At 36.5% G+C, this 13,075-nt stretch overlaps 1 protein-coding gene across 4 annotated transcripts in view; it reads left to right on the top strand.

Annotated features, from left to right (window-relative positions):
• The window catches only part of IPO8 (importin 8), a 47,165-nt gene that overhangs the window by 20,793 nt on the left and 13,297 nt on the right, over positions 1 to 13,075 (top strand). For all 4 annotated transcript variants that reach the window (XM_050984613.1, XM_030237819.2, XM_030237818.2 and 1 more), the window contains exons 12-21: positions 811 to 927; positions 3,151 to 3,240; positions 3,901 to 4,066; positions 4,621 to 4,781; positions 5,226 to 5,351; positions 6,001 to 6,067; positions 6,713 to 6,838; positions 7,298 to 7,395; positions 8,428 to 8,523; positions 9,911 to 10,131. In XM_050984613.1, coding sequence (XP_050840570.1) covers positions 811 to 927; positions 3,151 to 3,240; positions 3,901 to 4,066; positions 4,621 to 4,781; positions 5,226 to 5,351; positions 6,001 to 6,067; positions 6,713 to 6,838; positions 7,298 to 7,395; positions 8,428 to 8,523; positions 9,911 to 10,131 — 1,268 coding nt within the window. The remainder of the gene's footprint in view (positions 1 to 810; positions 928 to 3,150; positions 3,241 to 3,900; positions 4,067 to 4,620; positions 4,782 to 5,225; positions 5,352 to 6,000; positions 6,068 to 6,712; positions 6,839 to 7,297; positions 7,396 to 8,427; positions 8,524 to 9,910; positions 10,132 to 13,075) is intronic.

Here is a 13,075-nt window from a genome sequence, read left to right on the forward strand (position 1 = left end):
CCAGTGACCTGTACAAAGATATCCAGGCAAGCCCCCTAGAAAGTGCAGTTGGCCAAAATGGCAAATGTTTTTCTAGATTCCATTTTAACATCCAGTAATCATTTCCAGATGGAGCTCAACTTCCAGATGGATTTTCAGAGGAGAACACAGTCTTTACATTAGGTGCAATAGGTAGAATATGACCTTTCTACTTTTTTGTTGTCAAAACAGTTCTTGTCCACTGATCTTCCTTCTCATTTTCATAATTTGTATTTAGACCATCCCAGTAGCATGGACATAATGGATGTGGAAATCACATTCAGTTGGTTTTGCCAAGAAACTTTTCTAAGTCTAGTCAACTTCAGAAACTACTCTCAAAATCAGTAGATCAAATTAAGTTTATGAGATTTTAGTCCAAGCTCTCCTTGAAAATATATGTATGTATTTTCATAGATATATGCACACACACATATGCATTTATATTTATGTGTGAGACAAGCCAGAAAGGAAGAGAAGGAGTGGGCGAGGTGCTGTTTGAGCCTTTTGCCTTTTCATCACTTTTTTTATTTGCTTCAAGACAGTGACAAAAATACCTTACTTGCTATTAGTAATGAGAAATTTCATGGAGATTAATCTAATTTTTACCAGTTTGGCTGAAAAGTTGGAAATTCTGAAGTTTTACACTTTAACTATTGAAAGATGCTAGCTTTAATACCTCACATTGCTCTGGCCAAGACAAAATTTCTTCTTGAAAATGTCATAGGAATTTTTTAAACAATGCTGTTAAAATAACTTGACTGAAGGGGATTGTGTGTTTGCTGTGCTGCACAGGTATTACCAAAAATGATGGCATATTGCTACCAGATTCTGACAGAGCCAAACATTGATCCAAGGAAAAAAGATGGAGCTTTGCATGTGATAGGATCTCTAGCAGATATTTTACTGAAGGTAAGTGGGTAAAGAAATGAAAGAAGTTTGCAATTCTTACTCTCAGCTGTGATTTGAAATAAAATAGTCTTACTTTATAAAATACGACTAGCCCTTAGTCATATTTATAAAAATCTGTAGAGATTGCACTCTGATTGCAATCAGAATATGAGAGTCTGTTTATTTAAAATAACATTCTTTCCTGGTTTTTATTTCACAATTTTATATACAGATTCTTCCATCTCACATTTTTCCAAAGCTCTGTTTGTTTGTTACACAACAGTCCCTCGATCCCCTCCTGCTTTACTAGGAAAATGGAAATGTTAAGAAAGAAAACATGCATTCCATCAGCAACATGGCCTATGATTCTTTATGAAATTCCCCAACAGCCTGCACTGTTATGGGCTTCTTCTGGTTCCAGGAAAAGGCTTACTTAACATGTTACAGGGATGTTCTGTCTAGCTTTCCAACTTTTTCACTCTTCAATAAGTGGCTTTAAGTCTTATTTCATCTGCCAGTTTTGAAAAAAGCTGAAAAGAGCAAGGTGCCTTCCTCCATTTTTATAGAAAGCATCTTCAGAATTTTGGGTGTATTTCTGGAATCTGAATGCAAATTTAATGCACACTGTTGCTCTCTAATTGAAATTGATTACAGTTTGCCTGGTGCTTTTGTAGATGGTGGAGTCCAAAATATGCCTTTGCTCCATGTCAGAAATAATTGACAAAGCATTATCACTTTTAACATGAGAATGGTGATCTTGTGCTGGAGGCTTCTTTTAAAAAGTGATTAATTATATTTTATCTGAATTGTCTCACTGTGCAGGATGTGTCTTTATATTACGAGCAACATCTTACCAACATTGACCATCTGTTTTTTTACCAATCTATTTTCTGATCTTAAATCCTGAAACATCAGTAACTTTTGCAGAATTATTGTAGATTATTTTGGATTGTAAATGCCCTTCCTCGTGCAGGAGTATAACGGTGAACAAGGACGACATTGTTTGTATTGTGAGGAGACTTTCATATTAACATATTTATCTCTGTCCTGTGGGGAAAAAAGGGGATTTATTCTAGTATTCTGCTCCTATTTGAAATTTTCAGTCCTGAAACGTGAGGTTATATTGTACTTTTTAAAAGAGTAATAACCCCAAACACCACAGACCCCTTTAAATTTTGAATTTCTTGTGTTTGGAATTTGACACATTGACACATTCCATCAGCTGTTTCCATATCAAATCCTGGATTTGTAAGTGCTTTCTGGCTCTTGAGCTGAGATCCTGAGTCTAAGGAGCTTATTTATAGACACAATGGGCCTGCCTGAGCACCTGGCTCCCCACAGCAGCTCCAGTTCAATGCCTACAAACTTCTGGCCAGTGTGCACAAAAGAGCAATATTTTTCTTTCTCTCTGTTTTTTCTCTGCTCAGTCCTTCATCCAGCTCTGTGAAGGCTGGGGAAGGAGTGTAGAAAAAATGCTGTGTGCATTGGTGAAATAAAGTGTGATCATGTAAGACACATGTTGTATTGAGCGTCCCATTTCACCCTTTTCTGTCTTAGCCACTGAATCATTCCTTTGGATGGTAACAGCATCCCTAGCATGTATCTTATCTATTATTCTGGGAGTATAAGGAAAGTCTCAAATCTCCATGCTGGTTCTAGCTTCCTGTGAGTGTCTTGGGATTTGCTAAGGTTGGAATAATGAAGAATAACTCTCATCCAGTATCCTTCTCCAGCTAAGGAAATTTCTGTCACAGAGGAATTATCTTTATCCTTTAATAAACACAAAAAAAGATGAAATTTGTCGCTGTAGTGTCCAATATAGTAAGTTTTGATACTTAGAGTAACAGTAGTTCTTTTGAAACTCAGATCAGTTCCCATATTTATCTTCAGGTATATATGTGTACTCCTTTGTAGGAAGAATGGAATTACTAGATTATTCATCCTTGTTTTTAAGAAAAATCAGCTGGTATTCATTGCCTTAAATAACATGAAAATTCCAGTTTACATGTTGTAATTAATAATGCCAAGTAAAATATTGTAGGTACAGTTCTTTCACTTACCTGGTTTTGAACTTGAGTTGGTTCTATTCAAGGTAAGGGATCCAGTTCTCTTTGTGGGAGGATACCTTTATTATATAGACAAATTACTGTGTTTCCCATGGTTGATATTTGAAATGTATTATGAGCTAGAAAGAAGTATGTAAAATGAATGGTCTCCTAAATTAATTTTTCCTTACTCCAACAGAAGAGTGTCTTCAAGGATCAAATGGAGCTGATGTTACAGAATCACGTGTTTCCCTTGTTCATGTCTAACCTGGGATACCTCAGAGCTCGAGTAAGTTCACCTGTTACATCAATTCCAGTATTTGCCATGGTTCCTTCCTTTGCAGTTTGATTTCATTCTGAATGTTACTGAAAGAAATTAGGTAAATACATAGTAAAACTTGTAATAACATTCTTGTGCTGGTTTTTTTTCATAATTTTGTTTTGAAAAGATGATTGTTCAGTGAAAGGAATTGATGTAGGGTCTTATGTATCGTATTGTATTATGTTCACCTCTTCAATCAAACTTGAGAATTTGAGCAGCAATTGTGGCCATTTTTTATTAGCAGAGATGGCTGTGAAGAGTAGGCATGATTTCCACAAGTAGGTAGCATCAATTTGGGTGTTGCTTGAAGAAAATCCCTAAGTGCCAATATCAGTCATGGACAAACAGTTTTCATTGGTTTTTTTCTGATTTTGTTTCCCCCAGAAGGACCAAAGCAATGAATGCAAATTATGTGCACAGTGAATTTATTGGAATTTGGGAAAGTATAATAAAGGACTGCTTGAGTGCAATACCTGTGCTACATTTAATGAAAGAATACACCATAATTAAGTAGGGGGGAAAAAAGCAATGCATGCAGACAGGGAGATAGTTAGCATTGTTTTTGACTCAGTTAAAAATGCTTAAAATTGCCATAGTCCCTTACTTGCTTCTCTTTTTGCCTGGCAGTCCTGTTGGGTACTTCATTCATTCAGTGCTTTGAAATTTCACAATGAGCTAAACTTGAGGAATGCAGTAGAGCTGACAAAGAAGAGCCTGATTGATGATAAGGAGATGCCTGTCAAAGTAGAAGCAGCCATAGCCCTCCAGACCCTAATAAGCAACCAAGAGCAAGGTATGTGACAGTGATTCATCAGCTCTATACACTGATCTATTGATTTTTTGTCAAGACAAAGGAGGTTGGTACAGATTTATCTAAACACTTTTGTCATTTGAAGACAGATTTTGGAATATTTTATCATGTTTAGACAGATTTGACTTGCTCATAACATCCCAAAATTCTGACTTTAAGTTTTTATGATGCAAAATAAGTTAGAATCAGCATGTTTTAGTAAAGTAAGTATCACCCATCTTTGGGGTTTTTTAGTGAACTTAAGCAGTGTGTATGTTTAAAAATGAGCACTGCTTTATGTATGAGAGCAAATGTTCCCTCAAAAGTGGATTTTAGCTGTAGGTGGCATTTCAATATTACACAATTTATTTACTCTGTCTACTAGTTATGGACTGTAAAATTGCCTTGGGTATGTTTTTGGCTTTTTTATTTCTTTAGAGAATTCAAATTAAAAAAAGTTATTTTGTTCAAGAGTGTCAGCTACCTGGCAGTTTGGAGATGCTATACATTTGTGTTTATGAATAGCTGATTTCACCTGCTTTCTATTCATCTTTTAGCCAAGGAATATGTGAAGCCTTATGTAAGGCCAGTGATGCATGAGCTCCTGCACATTGTCAGGGAGACAGAGAACGATGATCTCACCAATGTAATCCAGAAGATGATCTATGAGTACAGCCAGGAAGTTGCTACTATCGCTGTGGACATGACTCAGCACCTGGTGAGAGCAATAGTAAATGACCACTCCAGTCAGAAGCATGTCCTAGTTTGGTGAACATTTAATGAACTCTGCTTGAAGTACACACTGTTTAAAGTAATCTTTATAAGAGTCCACCCATAGTATTTGCAGTATTTGTGGGTTTTTTTCTATCTGAAGCATCTTTAAAACCTATAGATTTTTCAAAGACACTGATTTGTGTCACTGGTTTTAATGAGCCAAGGTCTAACTATTTAGCATTTCAAATGACTTAATGCAGACTTCTGAAAAAAAGGGAGATTTTAATTTGCTATGTTCCCCTTTCAAAAGCAGGGAGCGTATTTTTCAGTGTTGACAGCTTTTAGAGATAAGGCATTGCTGCTGCTGCATAAACTGCCTTGGTTTTGAATGACAAATTGGAAACATGGGTTTGCTCTTGAATGTCAAATTGGTTTGTTTTGTTCACAGGCTGAAATATTTGGTAAAGTACTTCAGAGTGAGGAATATGAGGAAGTAGAGGACAAAACGGTTATGGCCATGGGCATCTTGCACACAATTGACACAATCCTGACAGTTGTGGAAGATCACAAGGAGGTGAGATTTTCCTTGGTACTTTCCTGCTTTCATGCAAGACAAGAAGCACTTCTGTGTATGTTGCATCACTTAGCATGAACGTGCATTTACTGCAGTGGGATGGTACCAAGCTGTCTCTGACAGATTTGAATCTAAAGCCCAGTTTACTTTTGTGATTTATTAGTTGTTTAGCTTTCAACTTCAAGGGAATTTATGTCCCAAGGGTAAAATTTTTAGCCATTACTTGGTTAAACATTTATTGGAATGTGCTGGTTTTGGTTGGGGTGGAGTTAATTTTCGTCACAGTGGCTAGTTGTATTACAGAGTGTTAAAGTAGAATTGAAAAAGAAATATTTTGCATAAGCCTAGTTTGTTACAGTGATGACCCATATCTTTAGTTTACCCAGCAATATGTTGGATAGAATTCCTAGGAACTGGTCTCCCAGTTGTGGTGCAATGCATGGCCACAAATCACGTATTCAGGGTGAAGAGGTTCTTTAGGCATCAGGGAGACCTTATTTCATAATATTATGATTGTTAATGCAGCATTTAAAAAATGATAAAAGCCTTTTTGCTTTGAAGAACTTCTCAAACTGAATTAGTCAAATACATTTATTTGATTGCTGTATTTCTAATTTTTTTAATAAACTGCTTTATATTTTTATTTCAGATCACTCAACAGCTCGAGAGCATTTGTTTACAGATCATTGGCCTTGTTTTGCAGAAACATGTTATAGGTATGTTTCAGAGATACGTAAAATGATGTAAATTAATTATTGTTATCTTCCTAAACAGAATTTCATCTTTTTTGTGTGTGTTGCTTTAAAGAATAAGTCATTACTTTGCCATTGTAATTTATTTCTCCTGATGTACTCTTGTACATTAGTCAGATTGGCTATTGTGTTTTGGAGGTCAAAAGCTGAAGATGCTGTTCTGATTATAATTCTGGCTAATTGTGTTAAAGGACAATGTCTAAATTACATTAGTCTCTTATCGACATGGTCTGCAATTAAATTACTACTTCATCAGTATGCTGCACTAAAAGTTACACTTTTGTGATAAAGCCTTTCAGAAAAAACAAAGACTGAGGAAAAAAAAAGTTTTTCAGTAAATCAATTAGAAGCATTGTCTTTAATGTGCTGCTGATGTATTTTTTTGGTGTGTATTTAGAGTGGAAAACTATGCATATCATTGTAACTATAGCTAACATAAGGCTTGTCTGAAAGAATCTTTTACAAATTGTTTTATTTTTCTCTGCCTGATTTAGTTTCTAATTTCTGTCTTCTAGTTGTTACATGACTCAGGACTTGCTTTCAGATTTCAAGGTATTTGCAAGTTAAATTCATTTTGTAAAGCACCCTGCTTCAAATTGTCTTTTGCAGAGTTTTATGAAGAAATTCTGTCCTTGGCCTTCAGCTTAACATGCCAGATGATTTCACCTCAGATGTGGCAACTTTTAGGTGTTCTGTACGAGGTTTTCCAGCAGGATTGCTTTGAATACTTTGCAGGTAAAGTCACTTCTGTTCTAGTGATATTTTTACTGCTTGAGAATTCATCTCTAGCAGATCAGGGTCTCTTCACTTTAGTGTCATGGTTTAAAATGATCATGTATTTGGGTCATGCCCTGCCCGTCTGTTTAGTGTGGGAGTGTAACAGGAGATATTTAAGTAGAGGAAGCAAATATGTCAGTGTGATCAGTTGTTGTAGGGGTCCTGAACCCAAAGAAAATTGAATATTCAAAGTTAATGTGAAACTGAAAATTGATTAATTAGAATGTGGTCCTACTCTAGTTCCAAGAATGCACCATGCATAGTGCATTTTATGAAGAATTCTTCCAGAAAAGACTTTCACAGAGTTTGAATTTCCAACTCTATTGAAGAACATCAGCTAATGAATTCCCCTTTAGGACTACCTATCTGGTAGCACTTTTTGTAACTTTTTTCTCTTTTGCTCTCCCTGTTCTGCAGATATGATGCCTCTCTTGCATAATTATGTGACCATTGACACCGATACTTTACTGTCTAACCCAAAGCATTTAGAAATCATTTACTCTATGTGTAAAAAGGTAAGGCTTCTGATTCTGATTCTGTTGTTCTTATCACTGGTACATAACAATTAGAGGAGCTGAGTGACCTGAACATGCCATGTGGTGGCCAAGCATTTCAGAACTAAGTGAATTTTGGTCTTGACTCAGTTCTGAGCACATGCAGCACCTTCACACTTTTTAAGTGACATGCTTTAAAAAAATTACATGCAAAAAGCTGTGTGGGAGAAAGTTGCTGTTAATCTTGACTCTCTTCCATGGAGAGCTATTTTGGTAGGTAGGGAATTAATGAAGCCTGATTTCCTTGGGTTGTGTATCTTGCAGTTGGACTCTCTGGTTGTCAGCTAAGGTGCAAACTCATTTGAAGTTCTTCCTACATTTATCTTGTTTCTCTTTCATGCTGAGTCTCTCATGTATAATAAAGTATGAGCTCATGCTGCAGTCCTCCGATTTGGGGCATTAGAGAGTGTTAGGCATCTAGCTACCTGCTTATTTTTAAGAAACTTGGAGTATTTATTTGATTGTGAAAATTTTGCTTCTTTTGTCAGGTTTGATTGACAATGACCATGGAGTTGAAATGTATTGAGATGAAACACTCAGTTTCATTTGTATGTGCCTGCACACAGAATGATTGCGTACATCTTGTTCTTAATCAGAAACTAGCCTAGACATAGCACTTCACTTTGCCACGCTGTTAATCTGCCAGTGACTATTAGAATTGAAGTGAAAAAGTGGAAACACCATGTGGAAAAGATCAATGATTCTTATAAGTGACATTTCTTTCTAAAAAAAGGGAAAGTGAGGACATATAAATAATGTAACATTCTTTAAGAACTACAATAATTTCTTCTAGTTGGTAAAATTCACCTTTAGCCACTTCTCCTTGTTTATGTCGTGTAGAGATGAAGTATGTGTCTTAATTCCTTACAAAATTTAACATGAATTCATATGTATGTGCTGTGTAGAGATTTTTGATGTATGCAGGTACAGGAGCACTTGCTTTCAGTGTTGTCAGTGATTACTGATAAATTAAATTGTTACTCTGACTGTTAGGTACTGACAGGAGATGCAGGAGAAGATGCAGAGTGCCATGCAGCCAAACTCCTAGAAGTGATTGTTCTGCAGTGCAAAGGACGGGGTATTGACCAGGTGATTCATATTGAACAGGTTTTCTCTTTTATTGCTTTCTAATGATCCATGACTCCTGAGAGAAACAGCTGCAATTAGAGAATTTGAGGGAAATGTACAGTGGGGAGAAAGACAGAAATAAGTAAATTAAGTCTAAGGTGGGGGTTTTTTGGTGTTGAGACAAGATGTTAGAGAGCATGACCACAAAATGGATATGGGCTGAATTATAAGTATGTTGTACAAGATTGTTGTTTTTTGCTTTCTCTTAATAGAACTTCTCTTTTGATGCAAAACACATAGTTAAAACTACTGTGGCTGAGAGGTTAACTGTACATATCCAACTGCTGTTGTTTCTCCAAGCTATGGGAACTTTTTGATGTTTTAAATTACAATTCCATTTGGAAATGCAGATTTTTTAGCATGGCTTGGTTGTGATTGCAGGGAGAAACATAATCACAATTTTCCAGAGTTTCTTAGAACACCTTTTTAGAAAGTAGTCTTTTTCCTGTTAAGGGCCAAATTCTGGACTCATGTAATGAGCCTAAATTACCTTGAAGTATCGTGTTTGATGTTGCCACAGTGCAGTCCATGAATTTCAGTGATAAATTTTCAGTTAATTTCACTGAAAGTGGTATAACTTCACTGGTGAAGTAATTGAAGATAAAAACATTCTCTGAAAGGTTTGATTTTTCTTAAAGGAAATCTGGAAGAGCTTAAAGTGACTTCAATGTACTTGCATTGAAATACATACGTGGTGGAAGGCTTAATTGAGCTGTACAACTCTGTGAATTAAAATGGTTGCATACTGAACTGAAACTCATAAACAAAAAAATTCGTAATGCTTACCAAATTTTTGTAAAGTATAAATTTGCCCATTGAAACATATATGTGTTTAGATAATGCTTTTTCATTGTTTAGAAAATTGTGCATGTTTTCTTTTATCTGAATAAACTGGTTTTAAACTTCTATAAAAAATTTAACATCACTTTACATTTATTAGGAAAAACTTCTAACTATGTTATGAATTTAGGTAGTTTAATTTCTAATGCTTGTTAGTTTTGAAATAGTTTAGTACCTTTCTTCAAAGATGAGAATGTCTGAGTTTTTTTCTAAATCTTTTCCACATACTAGAACAAACTCCACCAAATGGCCCCAAGTATTCTCCCCTGTGCTCAGAATAACACTGCAATTTTTAGCTCAGAGAAGAGCTGTTTTGGGGAAGATTTATAAACGTGTGATCAGAGGCTAGAAAGTGAAAGCAATGTGTTCCTTTCTTCTATACCTGAACTTCAGATAACTCAGGACATAATTCTGGTAAAAGTATTACAAAATTTTGTATAATCTGGCAACATGTCTAACAACTCTTTTATTTTTTTTTCCTTTTCTTTTTATTTTCTTTTGTGCCCAGTGTATTCCCCTCTTTGTGGAGGCTGTTCTGGAGCGCTTGACTCGAGGAGTTAAAACAAGTGAGCTCCGTACCATGTGTCTTCAAGTTGCCATAGCTGCCCTCTACTACAATCCTGACCTACTTTTGCACACCTTGGAGAACATCAGATTTCCACACAATCCTGAGCCCATCACTGCACAGTTCATAAACCAGTGGATGAATGACACAGACTGTTTTTTTGGGCAAGTATTGAGAGTTTTTGGGTTTTTTTCACAATGTTCAATATTGACCAGCTGGTTTTCAGCAATATGAGAAACTACTACCACTCTTGAAAACTTAAAAGTTTTGTAAGGGATAAAAGGGACAATATCCAGCACTGGGGTGCTTGGCAGTCTGCCAAAAGCACACTGTTAGCTTAAAACAATGTTCTCTATATACTGTTATGTTACAGGGGGTACATGCATATTGATAAGAGTTTATACATATTCAAATATTCCTGTGAGTTTACATGTTCTAGGAACTATTTTCCTTGGTTTTATCCTTTGGCTTGTCTGCATGCCATCTTGTAGATTAAATCAATATATTTTATTTCTTCTTAAAGCTCTATTCTCTTGTTTTGACATTTCTTAATAATTGGAGAGTCAGTAGTAATTTTTTTTCTCTTGGTGTCCTGGTTCTTGTCACTGTTATCATTCAGATAAGATGGTCCACAAATATGAGAAACAACCTAGCTATTTCACACCATTATCTGGGCTAGTTACACAAATAAAAGCCTTTTAATACATTAAATTTTAGTTTTCATTTAATATTATACTAAGGCGTAAGATATAATACATATTTATCACATTATTATTTATATAAGCTATATGGCATATACATAAACTGACAGGTTATATTATACCAAAAAGCAGTTAAAAGGAATTACAACTTGTATTATATCAGAATCTTTGTAATCAGTAATTAGCTTGCAAAAGCTAATACATAGATGCAAAAGCCAGTAAATACATTTACCATTTATAACAAACAATATGTTACCTTTTTATCTGAAACACTGTGTACATACTTTCTGTTCTGTATTTTGTAAGTTATTTTTAACTGCTCCATTTAATTAAAAATAATTACTCTTTGCAGTGAATCCCAGTTCTGATTTTAAATGAATTTTCACAATCAACTTGCATATTTATCATTGTGCCATTGACTTCTTAGCATACTGCTGAACTCAAACGCCACTGTGACCTCCCTTGAATGTGTGTGTGCTGCACTGCTGTGCACTCAGGCAGGAGCTGAGCATTTGTGAAGTTAATGAAGGGGAGCAAAGCCTGTCATCACCTAGCAAAGCTTGCACTTGATGCTGAGCAGAGGTGAAGGCTGGTGAGCCAGCTGAGCCATCTCAGCTGAGATGTGGCGTCTGAACTGGGAGATTCAAATCCACTTAAGGGCAAAGCAGACAGATGTAGTTAACAGCTACATCTCACCTTCCTGCTTGAGTTTTGTTTTCTTACTGGAGGCTGACATCTGCCTACAGGTGTACAGATAGGCTTAGATGGATATCTTCCTTAAGGTGCTTCTTCTACACCTTATGGTAATATTATTGTTAATTGATAAATTATTTTTATATCTACCAGCTTTAGAAAAGGGCAAGACATTTTAGGATTTCTGTGTACCAGTTTTCTTTTATGGCTGAAGCAAAGTTCTTGAGCTTCATCTCTTTGTGCTTTCATTTTTTTCTACTACATATCACATGCTGAGCAAACACAGGGACTGCAGGAAAGAAGATATTCCTTACAGATGGTAAACTGAAAGAGATTTATAGTCTGAAACAGTTCATCCTGGAGCATTCAGTGAGAAGCTAGTCAGATTCAGAGAGGAAAAATGTTAGGGTCTGACTAGGCTCCAAGCTCAAATAGTACTGTGAGCTCCAGCTAAATTTTCAGTTCTTCTGTGTTGCTCATCAAAAAGCATCAGCTACTGAAACTACTGTTCAAATAAACTCGTATTTGGAGCTGAGACAGAGGTTAACAAAGCCTGTGAAAATGAAAAGTTAAACACTTGGTTGTCATGCCCGTCTTTCTACCCAGACTGCACTTGAATGGCAGCAGAGGGTTAGAAATCTCTCTTTGATCTGCTGCTACCAGCAGAGAAATAATTATCTGTAATATTGCTTAAATCTAAAAGTCACTCTTTGTCCTGTGCTGTCTCCTCACTTTGTGGCTTCCAGGTGTAGGGTAGGACTTTTGCTGTAGTACTGCTGGTGAGGCGCTGTGATGTGCTGTAAGGGACTTCCTCCCTTTCCCTGAGGAGAGCACTGCTTCTAGCAGACCATTTGTTCTCTCAGGAGTATTAAAGGAGACCCAGATTCAGAGGTCTAACTGAACAGCAAAAGACAGAAGTTCAAAAAAAAAATTTGAAAAAAATTTGGTGTTCTTGAAACCCTTTCTTGGGTCCCCCCCTAACAAGTTCATGTCTTCATCAGAGAGCAGTGGGCACTTTTATTTGTACATCCCCTTTTGTCATCAGCTGCCTTTTGTTGCTTTGGTTTACATTAAACTTACTTTCCATTAAGAGGCAGTTTTAGGTTCAGATTCAACTCATTTGGTAAACTCACAGATCCTAGAGAAACTGAACAAGATCAAAGTAGATCTACCTCCAGATGTGAAGGACCAGCTGAATCTTGCTGTTATTTCTTTGTCAGCCGTGCAGGAAATCTGGAACGTGGGGATGTCAGTGGCTGTTCAAGATGCCTTGTCCACATAAATCTCACACTCTTTTGCAAAGACACTCCATCCTTGGAAGTTTTCAAGGTCAGGCTGGATGGGGCTTTGAGCAACCTGATCTAGTGGAAGGTGTCCCTGACCATGACAGAGGAGTTGTAACTAGATGATCTTTAGGGTCCTTCCAACCCAAACCATTCTGTGATTCTATGTCTTTCTTCTGTTCCTGTGAGGTCTTAGTCCCCATAGATTGTGCTCTGCCAGCAGCAGGGTTGTGCATGGCTGCACATGCTCAGGCTGGAGCCTTTGGTGTTTGCCAAAAGAATGCAGTATTTCTGGAGCAGCACGTGTGAACACATGAGATGGAATCCATGGAAAAAAGGCAGGGGAAAAGTAGTTATGCTAAGATAAGTAGCTGTTCTTCCATGTTATTAAAACAATGGAAACTATTGAAAAACTGTTTTAAAAGCTGGCA

The sequence above is a fragment of the Serinus canaria genome, chromosome 1A (genome assembly GCF_022539315.1).
Source record: "Serinus canaria isolate serCan28SL12 chromosome 1A, serCan2020, whole genome shotgun sequence".
Classification (NCBI taxonomy): domain Eukaryota; kingdom Metazoa; phylum Chordata; class Aves; order Passeriformes; family Fringillidae; genus Serinus; species Serinus canaria.